General features: G+C 39.0%; 1 protein-coding gene across 1 annotated transcript; it reads right to left on the minus strand.

Annotated features, from left to right (window-relative positions):
- Window positions 1–10,202: 10,202 nt before the first annotated feature.
- On the minus strand, window positions 10,203–21,811 carry LOC102217378 (V-type proton ATPase subunit B, brain isoform). Its single transcript, XM_005811622.2, has 14 exons — window positions 21,571–21,811; window positions 20,540–20,595; window positions 20,147–20,245; window positions 18,880–18,973; window positions 18,715–18,792; window positions 18,438–18,577; window positions 16,401–16,502; window positions 15,639–15,736; window positions 15,434–15,557; window positions 15,205–15,355; window positions 15,047–15,129; window positions 14,750–14,854; window positions 14,502–14,631; window positions 10,203–13,113 (listed from the first exon to the last, which is right to left on the minus strand). The coding sequence occupies exons 1-14, from the start codon at window positions 21,749–21,751 to the stop codon at window positions 12,977–12,979; spliced, it is 1,578 nt and encodes a 525-aa protein (XP_005811679.1). The 5' UTR covers window positions 21,752–21,811; the 3' UTR covers window positions 10,203–12,976.
- Between the last annotated feature and the right edge of the window lie 1,424 nt (window positions 21,812–23,235).

Consider the following 23,235-nt stretch of genomic DNA (forward strand, 5'->3'; position numbering starts at 1 on the left):
GTCAGCAGTATGTTGTCTGTTTTCTTTGGTTGTTCAGATCTCTCCAGACACTTTTAACTTTTCATCTCCTCTTGTTCATTTCATCTTGTCTTGTCGTATTGTTAATGTTTTTTGTTTGACCTGTTTCATTTTCTTTGGTCATTTTGACTTTGTTGGTTGTCTTGTTTTTATGTTTTTCTCCATCCTAATCACATAGAAATCTTGTTTTCTATAACGTTACATCCTACTGTTACCACTGACGTCTCGGGGGATGTGGGAGTTTGTCCCAAGAGTTGTTTCAGAATAAGCACTGATGCATTTGTAGGATCTCCTGGGTTCTCCAAACTGCCTGATCACTCATATCCCAGGTTCTTCTGTCCTCTGCTCTGTCATGACTCCTCAGCCACCTCAACTCTTTCAATGGAAATCTTCTGGACCGTCCACCTGAACTGTGTTTCTTGTTTAGACACGGCCCTCCTTCTAAAACCCCTCCGCCGGTCCAATGTGGATCGTTATGGTAGAACATAGATCACATGGTGGGAGGGCAGGGTAAGCATCTCAGTGCTCCTGACCAACAGAAATAGATAATTATCAACTTTACAGGGTAAACAAACCGAAATTTTAAAAGTAAAATCTTTTGATTATAATTGGTATAAGCAAAAAGGTCTTGGGTTCAAATCCTGGTCTGTGATCTTTCTTTGTGGCTTCCTCTCACAGTTAAAAAACTTGATTGTTAGATTGTTGTTTTTGTTATTACAGTGAGAGTTCCTAGCAAAAGATCTTACATGATTAATAGTAAATGGCTAGTAAGATGCCAGTTACCAGTGTGTGTTTCATAGTTCTGATCAAACCCACAGAAAGGTTTCTGATGTGTAAGCTCTGGCCACTACTTGTCTAAAATCTTGAGGAACTTTGCAGAAACTCCACTGAGAGTCCTGCAACATCCCTGCAGGACCATGTGACACTGTCTGCTGCAAGAATCCACAGACAGCTTCCAGCAGCGACTCCATCCACATCCACTTTGAATGAGTCACTGAGCGCCAGGGTGGCACAAGGCCAGTCACTGTGAGCAATCAAAGCAGAGTAGAGAACCAGACCTGCCACTGTCAATCAGCATAACAGCATCACTCTCACTCATTCACTTCCCTGTCAGTCTGCATAGGAGGAGAGGAGGATATTCCTCTGAAGTGGAGATGATGAAAGTCAGCATTCCATGTACTCTTCGAAACCATTTTGATCAAATTGTACAAAATATGCCAATGTTTTCAGACCCCTTGAGCTTTTTGTAACATTACAATCAAAAATTTGAACATATTGTATAGATTATATTTAAGCCAACAGCAGTGCATTTTGTTTCATGGCATAAAAATAATTATGTGAAGAACTGCAGTGTGAAGAACTTTGGGTCCTCTGGACGTGATAAGGCGTTGTGCGCATACAGAGCTAGTTCTCATTTCTCATTCATTCATCCTGCTTGTTTGCCTATAAAATGATATTTTTCCAAAATACAATCAAATTTTAGGTTTTAACTCCATAATTGTCAGCTCCAGAACGCTTCCATGCAGTTGAATGGGTACAGGAGGAGACCAGTGTTATCATGATGGTTGAAATGACAAAATGTGAGAATGTTCCATGTGTATTAATGCCTTTACTGTATAAGGAAATGTAACTCAAAGTCTCAACATTTTCCTTTTCTTTTTGCACTGTCAAGATGCATTTTAACAAAGCTAAAAGAGAGAGCAACCTCAGATTATTATTAAACCGGCTCATAGATGAAAAATATCAGCCAAATTTTTGTATCTGGAAGTTGATAGTTTACATAGAGAAAAGTCTAATCCACAGTGGGAATATGGAAGGAATATAGAATATCTGAGTTCATCATGGAACAGTTTTCTCTTAACCATAACCGTCTCTGTGTCCCACTTTCATTTGTGTCCCAAATGAATGATTTTTCTAGCATTAATAATTAGACTTAATTGTATGGTAATGAACTACCTCAAGAGTTCACTGCATTTTTCACAGCAAAAGTAAACAGAAACCAAGGAAGCCTCTGCCAGCAGGTATTTAAGTGTGTCTCGGCTGTGTTGTGCACACGAGACACACGTGTCCACTCGCACTTTGGAAGGTTAACACTTGGCTGACCTCTGGGGTGGAAACGTCTAAAACTGCCACCCCAAGACTCCGGCTGATTTACATGCAGCTCCCTGCAGACCTGAACTGACGCCTCACCTCAACACCCATCGCTGCAGAGTGACGGATGGGCAGACAGGACGGCAACATTGGAGCACACAGGTGAACAGGCACACAAGCTGGAAGAAAATTTGCTTTTTACTTTTGGTCAGGAACTAAGCCAGCATAAGAGGATAAACCTGAACTGGAATAATTCCAGAATAAAGACAGATGAACAGAAAAAGAGCTCACTTAAATATACCAGTCTCATTTATTTAATCATTAATTAAGCAATTTATTTACCAATCTGACATGAATTTGTTTAATTACCAGTGTAATGACCAGTTACATGGGAAAAGAGCCCAGGAGCTTCATCTGTTTCTCAAAACAGAGAGACTTATTTTCATCCAGAGAAAAGAACTGTTAATCAAGAGAAGGGGATAAATACAAATGTCAGCTACTGACTGAATCAAGTTATAAATTTATTTCCAGAAATAACTGGACATTATGAAGCTAACAGGCGTACATCCTTACTTCAGAAAACACTGCAGGATTATGTACATGATCAGAGGCATTCATGGCTGCAGGAGTACTTTTCATTTCCTCATAGTCAAGTTTCAAAACTTCAATTGTTTTTAAAAGGCGATCGTGATACATAGCATAACATCAGCACTCAGATCGGGGCCCCTGCAGCCTGGCCCTCCACGACATGATGGAAACAAGCCGGGACTGAACAGTGCTGCATGCCTCGCTGACTAGTTACATCTGGTAGCTGTGATACCTAAAATAAAATAATTATTTATGTCATTCTTTGGGCTGAAAGAAAACATTGTCTAATGTTGTAGTTAATATTATCTTCCACTCATCTAGTGTTGGATCAGCAGCCCAGATTTCAAATGGGGGAAAGGAAGCGTTGCAAAGTATTGTTGTAGCTGTTTAGGTTTGGGGGAAATTTATTAGAATCTTTGAGGCCTATTTTCTCTCTAATCCTGTCTCCAGACAGCCAAACATTCAAATGGCAATATCTTCTTTTTGTTTTGTTTTTAGTTTTTTTAATTTCTGCATTTGACATCAGAAAACCTACAATCCACAACATCTTCTGAATCTGTAAATAACTCAACAGGCCTCAGGGGAGACTTTTTCCTGAGATTGTCATGCCCAGTCACAGAAATCCAAGCAGCAGAGTTTCTGTCAAATATCATTCTCTCCTGGGGAAACCTGTCAAATGTTGGATTTATGGAAAATGTACTTATGTTTCAGTGTTTTTTTTATGTTGGATCATTATAAAGATTAAAAAAAAGGTTTAAAAAGTAAATAAAAGAAAGCCAAGCCTCCGACCCTGTACTGTTATAGTTTTAAATGATCTGTGTTTATTTTGTTTGTTGTGATTTGTTTGTTTCTCCCCATCAAATGAAGTGGATTTCATCAACTGGCACAACTGGACTGTTTCCTGTGGAGGCTGCACAATTAAACACAGTTTAAGGGAATTAAATCTGCTAAATGTATCGTGGTTGTTTTTTTATTGTTATTCTGTCGCACGTTCTCGTTCTTATGCGGTAAGAACAGCTTTACAAAGACATTTAAAAATGTGTTATTAAATTTCATACATTTTTCAAATCATATTTCCAATTATTAAAATCTTTAAGACAAAGGACTAAACTGTAATTGGTAATATAATCCAGAAACTTTACTGTCCAGTAATTTATTTAATATTTACATGTTTAAAGGTTTTGTTTCTGCACATCTAGTCCACAACATGCACAGCAAATGAATTCCTCAACATCTGCACACAAACCCATTAAGATGTCTTTTTCAGAGCTCTTTCCATTTCTTATTCAGCTGCAATTCCATCAATTTTGAAGCCCAGCTGCAAGAACTGCCACTAAGTGCCATCCAGCTTCAGAGGATGTTACATTTTACCAAACGGTTCTGTGCTAGTGATGTACGGCTGCAGTTGCCTTTCAATCTTCAAGCAAAATTTAATGGAAGCTCAAGGATATTTATCCTTAAAAAAACAACACATAATCTCTTGATTACCAATTATATTTTCTGAAATTCTCCCAGGACATTGTGGCCAGCTGTGTGTTCATACAAGCATCAGTATATTCATTCCTCCATTTTTCACAAAAGATCCTTTTGCAGACTAATGTAATTTTTTATCATAGACAAAAGCTCTAAAATTAAGCTAACATGTCAGTGCAATTCAAAACTTAGATGTCATACTAAATGACAAGTTTTGGTACATATCAAAAATTTCCCATAGTTTTTTGTTACATGTGTTTAGCCACATACTTTGTCCTACCAGCTTAAACAGACATTTTGCTACATCTGGTTGCATTGCAGTGTCAGTGAACATGCTTCACTGTTCAAAACGGAAACACAAGGCATCCATCTCGTTGGACTATTGACCTATTTAATTAATTAATTTATTATTATTATTTATTCATCTGTCTCAGGACTCCTACTTCTGCCTGACAGCATATTTAACTGCTGGTCTCCACCAGGGGGTTTAGCTTTGCCGCCACGACAAGTACCAACAACCTGAGGATCAAAAAGGCGACATGTGACTCGGTTGGTTGCCGAGGCAAAATCTTGGGCGTGGAAGGAATTTGGAGGATTTGGCTTCAAGGCAATTCTGGTCCATCATCCAAAGCTGTTTGCAGTTGAGAAGGTGTACCACTACCTCGACTCTGGACATTGTAGGACAGTGGGCCAGTAGGTCAGTACTTGGAAGACCTCCTTAATCCCACCAGTATATCTTTCACTGTGACAAGGCCACGGGGGTGGCTGAGATTCGCCCTCGGTTCCTTAAGGATGAGGGCTTTAAGGCTCTGGATGTTGTAGGGTTGTGTTGGTTCACGCGACTGTGGAATATTATGTGGACATCAGGGCGAATTCCTGTGGAGTTGCAGTCCGGGGTGGTGGTTCCTCTATTCAAATAGGAGGATCTCAGGATGGATCATACTCTTTAGCCTCCCCGTAAGGTCTATTCAGAGGCTCCGGAGAGACGGTCTGTCGAATAGTTGAACCTCAGATTCAGGAATAGTAGTGTGTTTTTTGTTCTGATCATGGAACAATGGACTCTCCTTGGTCCTGGAGGCGGGTCCACAGCTCCTACTGTGCATCATGTAATAGTTTTGTACTTCCTGATGCACAGTTAGTGATGCACGGCTGCAGTTGCCTTCTAATCTTCAACCAAAATTTGTAGCTTTTGACTTGGAGAAGGAGTTGCAACAGTGTCCCTCTGGGAACCCTGTGAGGGGAGCTCTGGGTGTATGGGATACATTTTGCTACCCTTAAGATCGCATATCTGCTTGTTGCATATGTGTATGCGTGATATTTCTTTGTTTTGGCTTGATCAGATTTGGATCTGCAGTTTTTGCTGAAGCAGAGTGTGAAGTGACCAGGATGGGGATCAGTGCCTCCAGATCCGAGACCATGGTCTTGAGCCAGAAACAGGTAGAGTGCCTTCTCTGTGTCGGGGAAGTCGTCCTGCCTCCAAGTGGAGGACTTGAAGTATCTGGGAAACTCACAAATGAGGGAAAAATGGAGCAGGAGATCAATAGGTTGACTGATTGGTTTACTTGTTTGCAGTGTCAAACAAATTAACATGATTGATTGATTGATTGATTGATTGATTGATTGATTGATTGATTGATTGATTGATTGATTGATTGATTGATTGATTGATTGATTGATTGATGTTACAGGAACATGAAGCTCCTTGTAAATTACTTTTAGCCTTTAGCTTTAACATAGAGATCTGTGTTCTTGTTTGGAGCTCTAGCTTTAGCTTCCTCTGCTTCATGCTTAGTGTGGTGAACACAATGTTCCCAAACTACCCAGCAGCTTGTTTGTTCTCCTTAAATTGGCTGAATAGCTGATGAAAAGCTCCAAGGCATCTGTGATTCTAATTAAGGTTAAACCCTGAGCTGAAGTCATGACTATATGATCATTCTCTCAAACAATTCTGCTGTTGCTGTTGTAAGAAAAAACAAATTATTTCTTTTAACTTCTTTATTTATCAGATAATCAAGACACACAGGTAATGATTCCTTGTTTCAGTGTCTTGTAAGAGGGTCAAACAATTTGTTGTACGAAGAAAAAAAATAACATAACCTTCCATGAGAGTCATTTTAGAGCTGTTTCATCTAAGTGCATGTAAAGTTCAGATTAAACCCCTCAATCAGAATTTGTGACCAGTGTTTGGGTTTAGCAGCCATTCAAAGTGCTGCTTTCATCTTTCATAAGGTCTCTATGAGATGCTGCTGGCACTTAACCGACGCCGACTCTCATCTTTCAGCTGAACTTTCACGCATGACCTGCTGGTATTTGGGAGATGCTGCGCACATCTGAGATGGAAGAGAACATCCTCATCCTCGTTCACCTTCGGTTATATTACTGGACTTCAGAATGATAGACGGCAGGATCAATGTCTGGGTAATCTATCACAGTACCACAGCACCCCTCTGTGGTCACCTGGAGATCTACAAGCTTGGCCAAAGGTTTCTAATACAAATAATCGTTCACTTCATATTATTATTATTATTATTATTATTATTATTATTATTATTATTATTATTATTATTATTATTATTATTATTATTAACTGTATATATACTTCTATATTATGATCTGCACCACTTCTTATCTGATTATGCTTGGTCACCATTTGTTACTTCCTGTTTCTCCTCCTGCTGACCACAGGTTCTCAGTGGGGTTAGAATATGGAGGGTTTCTTGAACACAAGGATCCACATTTCTTTGTTCTAATCATTGAGACCTTTTCTTATTTTGCCTTGTGACTATATATGGAAACCCATTCCAGCCAAAATAGCCAAAATATGGAGAGCTGAAGTGGCTCTCCATATTTTGGCTATTGTTGTTGCATTCTTGTAAGTTGCTTTGGATAAAAACATTTGTCAGCTGAATAAACAGAAATCCCACTCATGGATCCAAACAGGAAGCTTTACCACTCAACTCATTCTTGCTCTCATCTTTTCAGCTTCGTTCAGTTCATCTATACATCACCAATTCACAACACGTTGTCTCAATGCACTTTACAAAAAATAAATATAGAATTAAAAGTTTAATCCAGTCTTACAGACAGATTGACAACCAATACATTCCAGTTGATCCTGGTTATCCAACAATGCAGTCAAGTAAATTGGTTTAAAATAATGTAGCATACCATGATCAGTGTGTGAATGTGTGTGTGACTGAGTGAATGTCAGAGTGCTTGATAAAGCGCTTTCCAAATGCAGAACATTTATTATCTACTGAAAAGATTCCTAGTTAAGGAAACTCAGCAAAATCATCAAGCCAACGACTTTCAGCAATCACTCCGCCCATATGAGCAACAGTCTACTGACACTTGTATTGTCAATCAGCAGAAAGTAAAACTCCCCTTTAACTGGAAGAAGCCTCCAGCAGAACCAGAATCAGACTCAGTGGAGTTTAACTGCTGAACTGTATGTTAAAGAAAAGCATGAAGTCATGGCAGCAGTAGATCCTTCACCTCCTACAGAAACAAGCTTAACAGAAGAGCTCTGAGCCAGCTTCCTGGAGACAACATGCAGTTATAAGCAGGGAAAGCTCAGCTGAGCTTAGTTTAGTTTAGTTATCTGTTCTGCTCAGATAGGGTAGCATTTTTGTTTTTGCAAAATGCATGTTTATATTATTAATTTGAATAGCTATTTTAGGTGATTAATTTATTGTTAATTCTGTTATTTGTTCAGCACTTTGGTTAATTGCTGTTGATTTAATAAAACATTGTGACTAGACTTGAATTTTAGAAGGTCCATTCAGAGAGGTCAATGTTTGGTGACCTTTAACACACCGAGAGGAAAACGGTTCATTTTAAACTCCTTCACAATAAGTCTCCAATTAAAAGGACTTTTCCTCAGTCTGAACGCCCTGAGCTCAAAGCTTGATTAAAGCAAAGACTGGCTGTGTTGGCACACTGATGAAATAATAACTTTGTGATAATCATGGGTCATTTGTGGATAATTAAATATAATGTAGCATAATCAGAACAGATTCTTGGCAAATATATGGGCCAGAAGGTTCCCGCTGTGATTAATACTGAATTTCCTCTTGATTTTTTAAAATCGCTTTAATATACAGTAAAGTAATAATTATTATTTTGCCAACAGTTTTTGAACAAAACCTTTTAGTTTGAAGGTTCTTTAGGATTTAGAGTCAAAAACTGTTTTAATGGAAAAATGACAAGAAATGGCAGAATCTTTTGTCCTGTCCTGACCAATGGGTTTAACAAGAGGAGACAAAATCAACATCCCAGATTAGGTGGACCCAGTCCTGATGTCACACAGAAACAATATGTAATCTCATATGACTGATAAAATAGCAGTTGCAGCACTGTTATAGTAAGATGGAGCACCACACTTTTGTTAGGTCTATAGTTGGGAATAAAGGTTTTAACACCTAAAACATGTCTTCCTGTTTTATTCCTGCTTCTTTATACAGGAGTATTCATGGCTGATTCTGCTGCGAGGTGACTGGACTTTACTGCAGAAAACAAACAAACATTATTTCCCCCTCAGCACAGTCCCTGACAGCTGGTGTCCAGCTAATATGGCAAATAACATCTGCGCTTTGGTATTACTTTGAGCACATTGTCCTGAAAGTTAGTTTCAGAGCAAATGCTTTTAAATAAAGTGTAGTTAGTCAGACCTTTTCTGGTTCTGTTCTGGGAACGTCTGTGGAACTGCTGGAGATGATGATGCAAAGAAGGATTTTACATAAAATCAAGAAAGTTACTGGTCATCCTCTTCTGCTGCTTTACAACCACAGTATCTTCAGTCAGAAGCTCCTTCAGAACCACTGCAATACAGACAGCTACAGGAGATGTACTATGAGTTGAAACATTTAATTTTCTACTGAGATGTATTTTGAATTAAATTGCATTTATTAAGTCTTTATTTCAGTTTTGTTGGTTTCTCTGCTTTGCCACTTTAAGGTCTCCAGTCAGTGTCTGCAGCTGCAAGGACAGATAAACGTCAGATCTCACTGCAGCCTGATAAGAAGCTCATTCTCAGTCTCTCTTACAAATATTTTTGCACTTCTTCCTTGGTAGGTTATAAAACATGTCTTGAACTGAGTCAGAGCTAACACTGATGGAGATTTTCTGACACTGTTTGCCCTCGTTTAGCCCTAAATAAAAACTAGTTTAACAGAACTTGGATCATTTCAATTTTTTTCCACAGCACTGTCGACAAATCACAATTTCAGTTCAGCTCATTTCTATTTCAATTGATTAATTAAACATTGGGACATCAGTACTTCAGTTAGTCAGCTGCCCAACATTTCAAAATAAAATAAAAATATGAGAAAAATAGCTGGATAAACAGTAACCTGAAATAGCTGAATAAAGAACTGAAAAAACTTTAAACTTTAAATGATGTATAGTTCTCTTGGTGTGAGCGCAAAAAACTGTGAATGCAAAGTGATCAATAATTTAGGTGTAGTGATATTGGGATATCTAGTCTAATAAAATAAAAATAGGAATAAATAAAAGCTGCTAAAATCTTTCTGAAAAAGAAATTCTTTACCTTCTCAAGGTGTTTTCTTGCAGACGTTATCTACATAATCAGCCATATATGATCACCATGCTCTGCTGTTGTTCCAGGTTTAAAGAGTGGCTAAAAGAAATCTAGTGAAAATGAATTATCTGGTCATATTAAATAAGTAAAATATGCATTTTAATAAATTAATGAGCCAGAGTAATTTGATAGGAATTGTTAGGGGAGCCATGAGGAACCCTTTTCTCAAATGAATGGTTGAGTTTTTCTTAATTTTCAAGGTCAGATTATTCTTCTGTAAGAAAAAGATGAAGGTAAAACCTTGTCCACATCTGGCTATAAATATGTTTCATGTCATATCATACATTTAAACACAGCCATGGTAAAAACAAAAAATGTTCAAAATATTTTCTAAACATCTGGGTTTGTAGGGTGAAATATTGCACATGGCATATTTTGTCATGTAATCCAGTTCCATCTATGTAAATATGCAGATAATAAAAGCCACTAGAAGTACTGAGGCAGCAGCCTTTATTTTACCGTCAGACATGAAACCCGAGGCACCGACAGGAGACATTTAGTAACAAAGCATGCAGTTTCTACTGAACCAATCAATAAGCTCACAGCACATAAACACAAACACAGTTTACACAGATGAATGGGATTTTAAAACGACTCGTACAGAGAGAACAGGAACACGAACATCATTTTACACAATCATGACCTGAAGACATCCAACATTTCAACACACGGAGCGTATTGTTAAAACACAGGCAGCTTAACTTCAGGTGATGGCTTTGCCATTACAGGCATGTCTGGCTTAAAAGGACCACCAGAACAATAATCACTACAAACAATGATAAAGAGCTCCAATCAGACAACAAGGGTCTGTCACCATCACACCGTCCAATCAATGTGCAGCATAAACAAAGCAGTCTGAATCCCTCAGGTTAATAACAAAGCTCTGTTTTTATAGTGTTAGGAATTATTTGAAATTCAATATATATGTATGTGTGTGTGTGTGGGGGGGGGGGATGCGCATGTCTGTGTGTGTGTAACTTTTAAATGTACTTTTGATCTTAAATCTAATGTATTTAAATGATGATATAAGTAAATCTGAAGAAAAATAAATATTTTCAGAAATACAAAATACATACAGAGTGGGACTGTTGATGGAGAATGAAAGTCAGACATAATTGATGACATCAGATATACACATCCAACCAATCACAGGAGGAGCTGAAGGAGAAAACTAAAACTCAGCAGCAGATGTTCCATATAAAGACAGCAATGAAACACACACAAATAAACATGTTGAGTTTACAATCAATGTCAACCGCTCACACCCAAATACAATCCATAGTAATTCAACTCATGGTTTGAAGGGAACAAAGGAACCTTTATAACAAAGTCATACTTCATTCAATATTTTTGTGTCCAAACAGATCTTAACTCTGCTGGACTCATAAACAAAGACGGTTGAATTAAAAACTTTTTTTTTAAAGGCCAGAAGACATTCTATACTTTAGTTTCATTGATTGAGTTCTCTTCATATCTGACATGATCTAAATAAAACACGACAGGCGCTGAGAACAGAACTGAGCACTTAACAGATTTCCACCAAAAGAAAAACAGAAAAAATTGAGGTGAGATCAATTAATTTCAGTATATTTTTAAATGTATCATTCATTCTATGATGTTGATTATCTATTCAGGGACAGCCCAAGGTATCAGCTGACTTTCTGTCAGTCACATCAGATCTTAAATGTGTGCTCTAATCACACACAAACTAAGGAGAACCTTTTCATTTTGAAAGGAATGTTAACAGAATTATAAATTAAAGTTAATTTGGTCAGTTCTGCATCTGCAATCTAGGTTGGGATAAAACTACAGCTTTAAATACATCAATGAGAAATAGTCTTTTTTCCACAATTACCTGTCAACAACAATAAACCAGGAGTGGCTCCATACCTCCACTGGTGTCTACTTCCTGTTTTCAGACATGAAGCTGAAGTTTTTTCTCTCTGGTTCTAAACGAGGCAGATTTGTCTCCAGAACCCAGTCTGTCTATTTGCATGATAAATGCATGTTGTCCTGTTTTTTCTGTCATATGTAAAGAGAAATGGAGCTGCACAGCTCAGACTGTCCTGTATCTTTAACATGGATAAGAGCCCGTTCTGACTGACACCTCGATAACAAGAGTCTGTCAAGAAAAGCTGAAGGAACCAGGAATGACTTGTGTTTCCATGAATGGATCAGCTGGCTTGTTATCTGATTTTATACTGATATGGGCATTAAAATGCATCCATCCAGCTGGCTGCTTATAAACTCAGAGCAACAAACAGTTTCTTTATGATAGATTAGATATTTGACAGAGATGCTGAATGGCAGAATTTTTTATGGGAATCAAAAATCTTCAGAAGCTTTTGAGAAGCTCAGGCCCATTTATTTGGTATTATAAAGCATTTTTCATGCTTTCCTTTATGTGAGCTGTCATAGTTGACATGGATAAACAATGGAGCAAATTTACAAAATGATATCAAAAATACACAGCAACAACTGCGTCTAGATCGCCGTTATAAACCCATCTATACAGGATATTTTTGCAACTGGTAAGAGAGTCTAACCAAAAGTTTAAATGCTTCAGATAGAAGAGCAAACTGGGCCGAGCAGAACAAGGTGAGTTTAATTAAGGTTAAGTTATCAAAATTAAGCTGTTTGATTGAATGATTTGCTCCTTTTCTGCCGTTTTCTTTCAGTATTTTTACTCAACTTTAGCTCACTCTGACTTCCTGAGATTCAATCAGATTTTCTATGCCTCAGAAAGAATACATGTGGAACACACAAAGCACACAGTTTTCTTCATGCGATGACAGAAATGATGTAGACATTCAGTAAATAACAGCGTTCCTGTACACTTCACAACCGATCCCTCAGATGGACTTCAACTCTGCCATGTGCGCCCTCTAGTGGCTGTCGTGTGCGCCCTCTATAATTCATAAATCTTTTTATGAATTATGTCCCAATCATTTTCTTGACACACATTTAGTGTACATATTATTCTCCACAGGAAGCTCCTGACATTTCCTCTGGAGACAAACTTCTAAAAGTCCATTTCTTTTTCTCCTGTTTATGCCGGGATGATTTACCCTCAACGTCAGATGAAAGCAGCAAGCATCGGCATGGTTACAGCGTCACAACACTACACTGTATATACAGAGTGAGACCTTAGCCGGATTAGAGGACAGGAAGTGGAGTGTGTGGATGGGCGTGCGCATGTGTGTGTAGCTAATGTTTGGATTCTCGGGGGTAGAACTCAGCCAGGGTGTTCTGAGGGATTCTCTTCAGCATTTCTTTGGGGAAGATCCTCATGAGCTGCCATCCGATGTCCAGAGTCTCAAACACACTCCTGTTCTCGTAGGCTCCTGAACACACAAACACACACACACACAGCACATGTTAAATAAACCAGCATTCTGTTGGTCTGTGTACAGGTTCTGATCTTTAAACCTTTAGGATGAAGTTTCATTTCAAAACCGTTCCAAGGTCGGAGCAAAATAGGCCATTAGAACGGCTCCAACTGTGATCACCTCGTCTCTCACTAGAGCTAGAGAACTTATCCTCATACTGTATATAACGCATCACAGCTCTGATGTACTTGTGGTACCATATTTTAAGAACATAGTAACCTAGTAGATTTGTTTAGTTCCACCAAGGTAGCTGACCGGTAGGTAACTAACTAACTAACTAACCCCAAAAATAGAAATCAATAAATATCCTTGTACAACTAAGAAGTTAAGTGTGATGCAGTTGGACAGTTTTGTTGCACCAGTAAAACCAGTGCAAAACGTTGGCCCAGAACTTTGCATTGGCATTATATGATTTGACTGAACTGCACTGAATTAAAAATTAGATAAATATTGACTGTATGCAACAGATTCTATCTACATTTATTAATTTATTATATTATATATATTAAATAATTATAATAATTGGATATGAATTGGACTGTTGTGAAATATAAACTGAATTAAACTAGTTACCAGCTGAGTTTTACAGCAACCATTGGAAATAAATAAGTGTAGAATATCAAGTTATAACAATATATCCAGCTCATGAGAAAATACACAAATGTTGAGTTCAGCAGAAGGACACAGGATGAGATTGTATCAATATTTATGAAAATGAATCCCATCTATTTAAAGAAAGGAACTGAAATTTGGTTTTGTGAATCCATGTTTAAATATTCTTCCTACCAAGGTGTAACTTTTTTCATTGTTTGTGTAATTCTGAGGCATTGCTAACACCAAAAAATGACCGTGACAGGATATCAAGGTCAGCGTTGAGTCGTAGTTTAGAGTTTTGAACTAGAGATGAACAACTGCAGTCTTAACTGTGAAAGAACTAAAAGAACATTTTAGCATCAGTAAAACTAGCATCTCCTGAGATACAATAGTTGCTAGCTTTAGCTTAAGCTGCTAACAGTCGGTCCATATATCACAAAAAGAGAGACCATTTTTAATCTATTATATTTAGCCACCCCAAGAGGACAACTCAAGAACTGCTTCATTTTTTCTTACTTCTTACAAAATCAGATTCTCCAGCACAGACACAACAGTTTATAGAGCTTAAAGACTTTGTTTCTCTACCCAGGGATCATAATAACCGCTGACACTAACACCACACAAAGTGAATGCTGAGCAGAACTCCTGACGAGACCTCGCTACACCCCTAAAAGTTGAACAAAGTCCACTTTTGATTTCAAATACACATATTTCATATAAGAACACAAAATATCTGGTCATCACTGCACCTTGGGAAATGAAGTTCTTCTCAAACTTAGTAAGGAACTCCAGATATAGCAGGTCATCAGCAGTAAGAGCCTCTTCTCCCACCACCGCCTTCATGGCCTGGACATCTTTCCCTATGGCATAGCATGCATACTACACACACACACAGAGAACGCACGTCCACAGTACACCCCCACACACACACGCATACAGGTTAAGTAAAGTGTAGTAAAAGTCTGTTTGTGCAGAACAGGGAGAGCTTTGAACATACAAGCTGGTTGGAAACATCAGAGTGGTCTTTGCGGGTCATTCCCTCCCCAATAGCAGACTTCATCAGTCGAGAGAGAGATGGAAGAACATTGATGGGGGGGTAGATCTGACCAGAGGAAGAAGATGAGAACAGAAGAATTAAAATAATCATTAAAATATTCTATTCAATCCATAATAAAAGAAACTTGACATGAAACTAATCCATTTCTTTGTATATTGGAAATCAAATGGAACAAAAACCAAAGTTTTGTTTGAAACGTGGGAGAATGTACAGCTGTTTTGTGGAGGAGGATGTTACCTGTCTGTTGTGAAGCTGTCTGTCCACATAGATCTGTCCCTCAGTGATGTAACCGGTCAGGTCAGGAATAGGATGGGTGATGTCTGAAAGGCAGAAAAAGGCTCAGTCTGTGACAGCCCTGGTGCTGCCACCATGCTGAGCTCCGGCAGAGGGAGTACCATCATTGGGCATGGTGAGGATGGGGATCTGGGTGATGGAGCCGTTGCGGCCCTCTACTCTGCCGGCCCTCTCATAGATGGTGGCTAGATCAGTGTACATGTAGCCAGGGAAACCTCGGCGGCCCGGCACCTCCTCTCTGGCAGCAGACACCTGGGAGAGGACATCCAAAGCTCGGTTCCACTTCCTGCAGTTACATCAGAATGAATGCTAGAGCAGAACATGGCTGACCTCTCGAAGAGCCTCGGCGTAGGAGCTCATGTCGGTGAGGATGACGAGGACGTGCTTCTCACACTGATAGGCCAGGTACTCTGCTGATGTCAGAGCTAAACGGGGAGTGATGATTCGCTCAATGCTGCACAAACCAAGACTTCAGCTTAATTTACACATTATTTACAAAGCCGATATCCAAACACATCTCAGAAAAAAGCCATACGTGGGGTCATTGGCCAGGTTGAGGAACAGACAGACATTGTCCATGGATCCATTTTCCTCAAAATCTGACTTAAAGAACCTGGCAGTCTCCATGTTGACCTAAGGAGAGAGAAAGGATGTGTTGATTACTCCACAGCTGTGTCAAAAATCTGTCAGAAATCAATTTAAAAAGATATCATCATCATCATCATCATCAATCATTTTATTTTGGTAAATTGTCCACATTAAACACAGAAAACAACAAAAGATGTTTCAGCTTTAGATTAACTTCGGTATGACTAGAAGAGCACTATACAGTACAATGGTCAAACACAAAAACACCAAAGTATTCAGAGTCAAATGTGAGTAGCTGTGTTTTCATTAACCGTAAAATTGTGCAAATTGAAATTACGGAAATACATTTGCTTAATGGAAACACTGTCACTTTAGCATGACTAATGTCAACTCAATTCAGCTTAATGTAACGGTTAGGGGGTCAGGGTGGCTGGAGGCGGGGCTTCAAGCCAGAACTTCATCCATCAGGTTCTCAATGGAAACATAGCAGGTTCTGTGTGGAGTAGAGAATGAGTGGATGTGTGGAGCTGGAGCTGACAATGGAAAAGGGGCATTTGTATTTAGGACATAACAGAATAAAACGCAGTGATGTTGGTGGCTGTAACATCAGACAGTATGGAAACATTTAACGTGAATGAGAGTGAACGCACTGAAGAACAGGGTGTCTTAGTCAGAGTGAGTCTGGGACAGAACAGCATCAGGATCTCACCCCCATGGCTGCAAAAACAATAGCAAAGTTGTCCTCACTGTAGTCCATCACATCCTTGGACTTCTTCACCAAACCGGCCTGTCGACAGATCTGAGCTGCGATCTGACAAGACCAGGGAAAAAAAGGAAATGAGTCCCAAACTCTCGGAAAAGGTGATTTATTCGCCTTCCACCTTAATTAGAGACAAAAACGTTAAACATTTTTTCATATGAATAAAATCTCAAAGGAAATGATATCGAATGAATTTATCAACAGAGAGGAAATTAACTTTCTTTCAGTTTTATACAACCAGTAATTAAGCAGAACCTACACATCTCAGACATCCACAGGGAAAACAGAGTCTAGATATTTAGGACAAAAGAAATAAGAAGCTGACTGAATTTTATGAACAAGTAAGAATTAACTTTGAAGTGACAGATAGACATGTTTGATGTTTTTGCTCCCCTTTAATGGAATGTTAAGAAATGAAGACTTTGGGTAATGCTGCTGCAGAAAGATAGCTCAGTGGTACCAAAGAACAGCAGACCACCATGCAGCTTCATGCATTGGTTCAGTTTCCAGTTCAGAATGTATTTCAAGATTCTCTCCATCATTTATCATTTGTCATTAAGTTTAGGCTGAAATTGATTTTTGTTCAGTTTTGGCATTTCTAGCTTGCTAACTTACCCATTTTATTTGTATTTGTGTTTTATGTGTTGTTGATGTAGGATTTTGTTTTTTCATTTTTTAATATTTTTATTTTGCTTTTTATCTGTTGTTGAATTTTTAAGATGTTTTCAGATATATTTGTAAATGGTATGAAATGTTTACAAATGTCTCACATTGCATAATACTTCATATCGGAACAAAACAATGACCTCAGTTTTTATTGGCCATAAGCTTAACTTCATTTTGCTAAAATGGTCAATTAGAATAAAAGCCTGAGGCTGCACAGTTTTTGTTTGGTTCATTAAAAAAGGAACAGTGAGCAGCTTGATCGGCCCTGACGGGTGAACGGCCCGTCACAATGTCAAAAATCAGATCCTTTTCCAATCAGTGAGTGCAACATATGAAAATACTAAATAAAAGTTTATCCATTTGAGCTTTCTGCCTCTGTCAAAGAGCACGATGGGTTTGGAAATCCCAGAGGTGTGCTCCAGATCTACGTTCTCTTTGGCATGCACACAGAGACTGCAGCTTTTCTGATGAAGAACAATTCAAAAAGTACATTCTGTTAACTTTGATTCAATGAAAAAACTAGTTCTGAAAACTGGGAATTTTTTTGTATTAATAATTAATAAATGATTAATGTATTAATACTAAAAAGTCACACTTTTAACAATCTGCACATGCATAAGAATACATTTTATTATTGACTGATTTTATTATTATTGAGTTTTCACAAAAACATAGAACATAACATAAAACATAAAACATAGCCATAACAGTGCAGTGGTGAAGGTGAAGGACTCTATTAGACTCAATAAACTCACTACAGTCAACTGAAGGAATGAGGCGGCTCTAAGGAAGAGTTAGTGAGAGACAGAAAGCTGAAGAAGACCAGAGCTGTGATGGACAATGTCTCACTCCCTCCTTATGGACATGGTGGACAGTCCCAATAGCAGCCAAAGGTCACTGCAGCTCCCAGGTGTTAATGAGGACTGCAAGTCTTTTCTCCCCAAAACTGTCAGAGTTTTTAACATACGTTGTCTCAAGATTTGTGTGTTCTAGATAATGTCAATATTTTTATCTGTCCATTGAGTGATGTGTGTGTGTGGGCGTGGGGGGGCGTGGGTGTGTGTGTGTGTCTTGAGTTATCAATAAAGGGCTACCTGTCCCTTCTAAAAACAGAATCAGTGGGCCAGAACTCAGGAAAACCAGAATTTGGTGTGGGCCAATAGAAGTCTCACTGGTACATCTCCAGAATGAACTCTGTCTGACTCACAGACATTTTGTTAACACCTTAGAAAGTCTGTCAGTTTGTGGACAGAAACTAATCTTTTAGGTGTTTTCATGCTCTGAGATGGGAATACACCATGTTGGTGAATGCATGTGTACCTCATTGTGTGGCAGCCCAGCAGCAGAGAAGATGGGGATTTTCTGTCCCCTAGCAATGCTGTTCATGCCATCGATGGCAGATATGCCGGTCTGGATCATCTCCTCTGGGTAGATGCGACACTGGGGGTTTATGGGCTGGCCTGTGGAACAACACACACATGGACACAGACACACTAAGGAAGACTGTGTCACAGTGATTTTAAAAAAACATGGGGAACCGTCTTTACTTCAGCATTTTACACTGAGTAAATATTCTGAAAAATCACAACAGACATACCCATGATGTCCAAGAAGTCTTCTGCCAGCACTGCCGGTCCTCTGTCGATGGGTTTGCCAGAACCGTTAAACACACGCCCTGAAAATGTATGAAAAATTCTGCTCTGCTGTCTGAGAGGAAACATACTAGACTAAATATGGCTGAATGGAGAGCGAAGACATCTACCCAACATGTCCTCAGAGACAGGCGTCCGTAAGATGTCTCCAGTAAATTCACAGCTGGTCTTCTTTGCATCGATGCCTGCAGTGCCCTCAAACACCTGCAGAGAATTTAGACAAATACAAACAGCAGAATGGAAGCTTATCAAATGAGGTGAGCGGGAGAAATGCAGTAATAATAGAGCCTGTCTAGTTTACTGGAGACAATTTAGCCCAATCTTCTTTAAAATTTTGCTTAATTTTTTTGGTAAAAGGTTTTGGCTGCCCCAATGTCTTCTGATGTTTTCAATCTGTGTGACTTCTAAGCTTTTCCTCAGGGTTGTTTTCTTCAACACCTTGACTTTGTTCTCTCTCAGCCTCCCTGTTGCAGACACTGGATATTTGAGAGTTCATGGTAAAGTCAATCACTGCAAGGTGCCCAGATCCTGTGGCTGCATTGCAAACCCAAATCACCACCTCTCCTCCACCACCGTGCTTAATGGCTGCTAGAAGATATTGGTGCTGTATTTTCCTGTCTTGCTGCTCTGAACTGAAGATCCCCATGTTGGTCTGGGAATTATTGCTGTTTCTCTGGACGTTGCTCTGACAGTGAGACCTCAGAGGGGATTTGCTATAATAATCAAAGATTGTCCTTAATGTTCCCTTTATTTATGAATACAAACAGACTCAGGAGTTTTTAAAAAATTGCATCGCAATTACTAATTTCCAAATAAACGTTCCATGTAGTAATGGTTCTGTAATAATATTATTACTGTACTGAAGCTATCACCTTTTTTTCTGTTCAGTGTTATACAGCTGAATCCAGAAGTTTACATACACCATAAAAATATATATTTTTCCATCATTATCTCACAATAAATCAAATTAGACTGTTCCTGTTTCAGGTCAGTTATCATTATGCAGTAATAATCTTTATTACTGTACAATGATTTATTTTTTATAGTTGGGAATAATGCTAATTACCATTCTTCAACTGATTAGCAGCAGAAGACCAACTTTAAGCTCCAGTGGTGTTAGTGGTGGAGGGTGAACTTTCTTTGAAATATCACTAATTTGTACCTTTTTAGGAAAAGTCAACTGATCAATAAAAACATAAAACAGTAAAAAAATTTACATTATGCAACTAGACATATTTTTAACATCCTAACATTTAAAGCAAATGTTTTTATTTTACAGTTTTTTTCTGTTTTCTTAGTTTTACCTGATAAGTTAAGATACGTTACTGAGACATAAAGTACTGAATTGTTTGGAAGGTTTGGAAATGTCAGTCTCACCTGCACCACAGCTTTGGAGCCAGTGACCTCCAGCACCTGCCCACTCCTCTTGGTACCATCAGGCAAAGTGAGATGGACAATCTCAGCGTACTTTGGAAACTGTTCAAGTGACACATGACCAGCAAGCATTAACACCACTATTCAAAACCTACTGAATAGTCTTGACATGTCATGGTTTGACAAAGACTCAAGAATCCTGACATTTATATTTTATTCCAAATTAACTCTGCAGTAGAAACCCATTGGATGTCATCCCACTGAATCGCCACAAACTGCTGGTGTGAAACATTCTGAGCTGGGCTTCAGGTGTCTGCAGAGGTGAGTCTAATCGTAGTTGGATTAATGTGGACAAAATAATAGTTTCCAGACTCTACACACATTTCTGCTTCTTACCTTGACTTGATCCAAAATCACCAGAGGACCATTGACTCCAGAAACAGTTTTATAGGCTGAAATACAGAGAGCAGCAACCCAGTGAAACACAGCCTTCTTCAGACACACACCTAAATCCAGAATGTTTTTCTTACTGACATGAAGTCAATTAGAATTCTTTGAATTTATTTCAGTCCTGAAAACAGATTTTCTACTGGATATTTGAAGGTTTTTTTGATGGCCACTCCAAATGTAGAGAGCTAATCTGGTTGTAGACCTGGGGTCATTGTTCACCTAGAAAACCTGTTTGTGGCCAAGTTTAGTCATGGCCAATGTCTATAGATGTTGATATGGTGCAGAAAATTCTCTTTTGTTTATCACTTCAACATCTTGCTCTGTTCTGCTGATGGGGATCTTTCTGTATGCTGATGCTGTTTAATGTCTGGATCCAGAATAGTTTACATGTCTGAAAATGGATTAGGATTGAGGTTAATGACCTGTGAACTGAAAAACTGAAGGGAATCAATATGGATGGCAGAATATGCTGAGTGAAGCACTGGGAAAAATAAAAAGCTTCAGGTTACTGAAGTCAGCAAGCAAATCCATTTTATCTCTAATAGTTGTCGGCCTGGTTACACAGAGCAGCAAACAGCAAATCCTTCTCATTTTTCGACTTGCATTTAGAAATATGAGCAAAGTTCTGGCTTTATGAGCCCAGCAGCTTTGGTACTGTTCAGGATTCTGGGGGGAAGGTGGCATAGATCAAATTCTGCCCCAAGCCCTCCATAAAACCGGTGGCCAGCATACAGTAGCCTTGGCATTCCTTGACTGAGACAAAGTTGTTGCAATGTTTACTGTCACTTTAAGCCCCAAACTGTCTCCAAAAACGTCTGAATCAGCTGGAAAAAAATGAGGACAGAAAGACAAAAGTGAGCAAAGGATTCATCTCTATATCAGCTGTTAACAGATGACGTTCAGTGACTGACACCTTTCTGACCTTCTTCTGAGCTGTCAGAAACAAACAGCATCACCACACACATCCACACACTCACTCAGGCGGGGCTGGGAGATGTAATCCCGGCTAACAGCCATCGCATGCTCCCTGGAGGCGGCGGCGGCGGCGGCGGCGGCCGGGTGGACCGGAGCGGCGGCCGTCGGTCTGTTCCCGCTGACGGCCGATGAAAACTCGCTCATGGCCCCGTTCACCATCCCTCTGAGCGCCCTCATCGCCATGTTTCCACCGCAGAAGCCGCAGCGATGTTCAAGTCGTGACAGCTGAGGCGCATGCGCACACCGCAGCAGTTGCAGCTCATTAAAAGGTAATTTAAATTTGGCAGAGATTCTAATCTTATGTTTTCATCTACAGTGGTTAAACTTTTTAAATAGCATATATTAATATATATAATGTTATTATACTTTTAGATATTTAAAATAAAGTAACTGCAAACTGAAATTAATGTGACTTACTTGTGTGCTAAAGTCTTACCGGAGTAGAATATCCGCTTTCCTTTCTTTCTTGCTTTCTTTTTTGGTTCTGGTTCTGGATGCAAAGCAGACCAGAACCAGAAGACCTGAGACATTAGTCCTCTAATCCTGGAAATGTTCTTCAGGTGATAGAAGGCCGACTTTGTAATTGTCTTTATGTGACTCTGAAGGTTCAGGTCACAGCACTGCTCCCAGATTTCAGCCTGATCATTAATGTCCAGCTGTAAAATTACATTACAGCCATACAGCAGAACTACAGCCTGTAGCTCTGCTGTAGTGATTTGTCCAGGTTGTCCAGCAGGCCCCTTCTGGCTCTCACCTGTTCTTCTCCAGGTGTCCAGAACTGTCTGAAGATTTCCTCTGAGGTTTCTTTTCATCTACTTCCTGGTTGATGGATGGACAAGCTCTACACTGGCGGCAATGCACTCTGCAGCAGCAGACCATGCAACAGTTGCCTTCTCTACAGCTGCATCCTGCGACCTTTAACCCCTCAATAATTCAGAAAGTACTATGCCTTCTCGGATTCAGTCTGACGATTTGACTATACTGGCATAAACTCAGAGGATCATTTTGTTCCACAACAAAAATACAGTGAACTTTTTTTTATAAAGAAAATATTTATTATAAAGAAAACAGATGAATGTGTATCTGAGATGATCACATACAATAATTGGAAAAATAAGGGATCTGTCAGCACAAAAAGCGAAACACATCCTCAAAGGGTTTTCACCAAAATGACAGACTTTTAAAGCTGCTTTAAACAACACAAAAAAAGCCAAACTAAAAGTTACAATGAAATAAAGTTTTATTTGGATCACTTAGGGGAAGAGTTGTAAAAAGAACATCATTATATGCAATAAAAATCTGATCTAGAGATGAAAAACAAAAAAAAGTGAAGACAGCAGCTGCTGGTACCAGAACTGTGCTGCTCTTAACACAGCTAACGTCGTCTCTGCTGTCTCCTCAAACCTCCACTCCAGGGCCGGCCCTAGGCATAAGCAAACTAAGCAGCCGCTTAGGGCCCCAAGGCCACTAAGGGGCCCCCCTCAGTTTAGCTTTTTTTTTTTTTTTGTAATAATTTCTATGTCATTGTAATATCAAAAACACCCAATTTTACTATAAAGTGATTTGTTTTTACAATAATATATTATGATAATATATGTAGAAATTATTTTATTGATAAAAAAGAAAAGGGGCTCTTGGGGGCCCCTGGTGGCCGTGGTAGGTACCGC

The sequence above is a fragment of the Xiphophorus maculatus genome, chromosome 8, assembly GCF_002775205.1.
Source record: "Xiphophorus maculatus strain JP 163 A chromosome 8, X_maculatus-5.0-male, whole genome shotgun sequence".
Classification (NCBI taxonomy): Eukaryota; Metazoa; Chordata; class Actinopteri; order Cyprinodontiformes; family Poeciliidae; genus Xiphophorus; species Xiphophorus maculatus.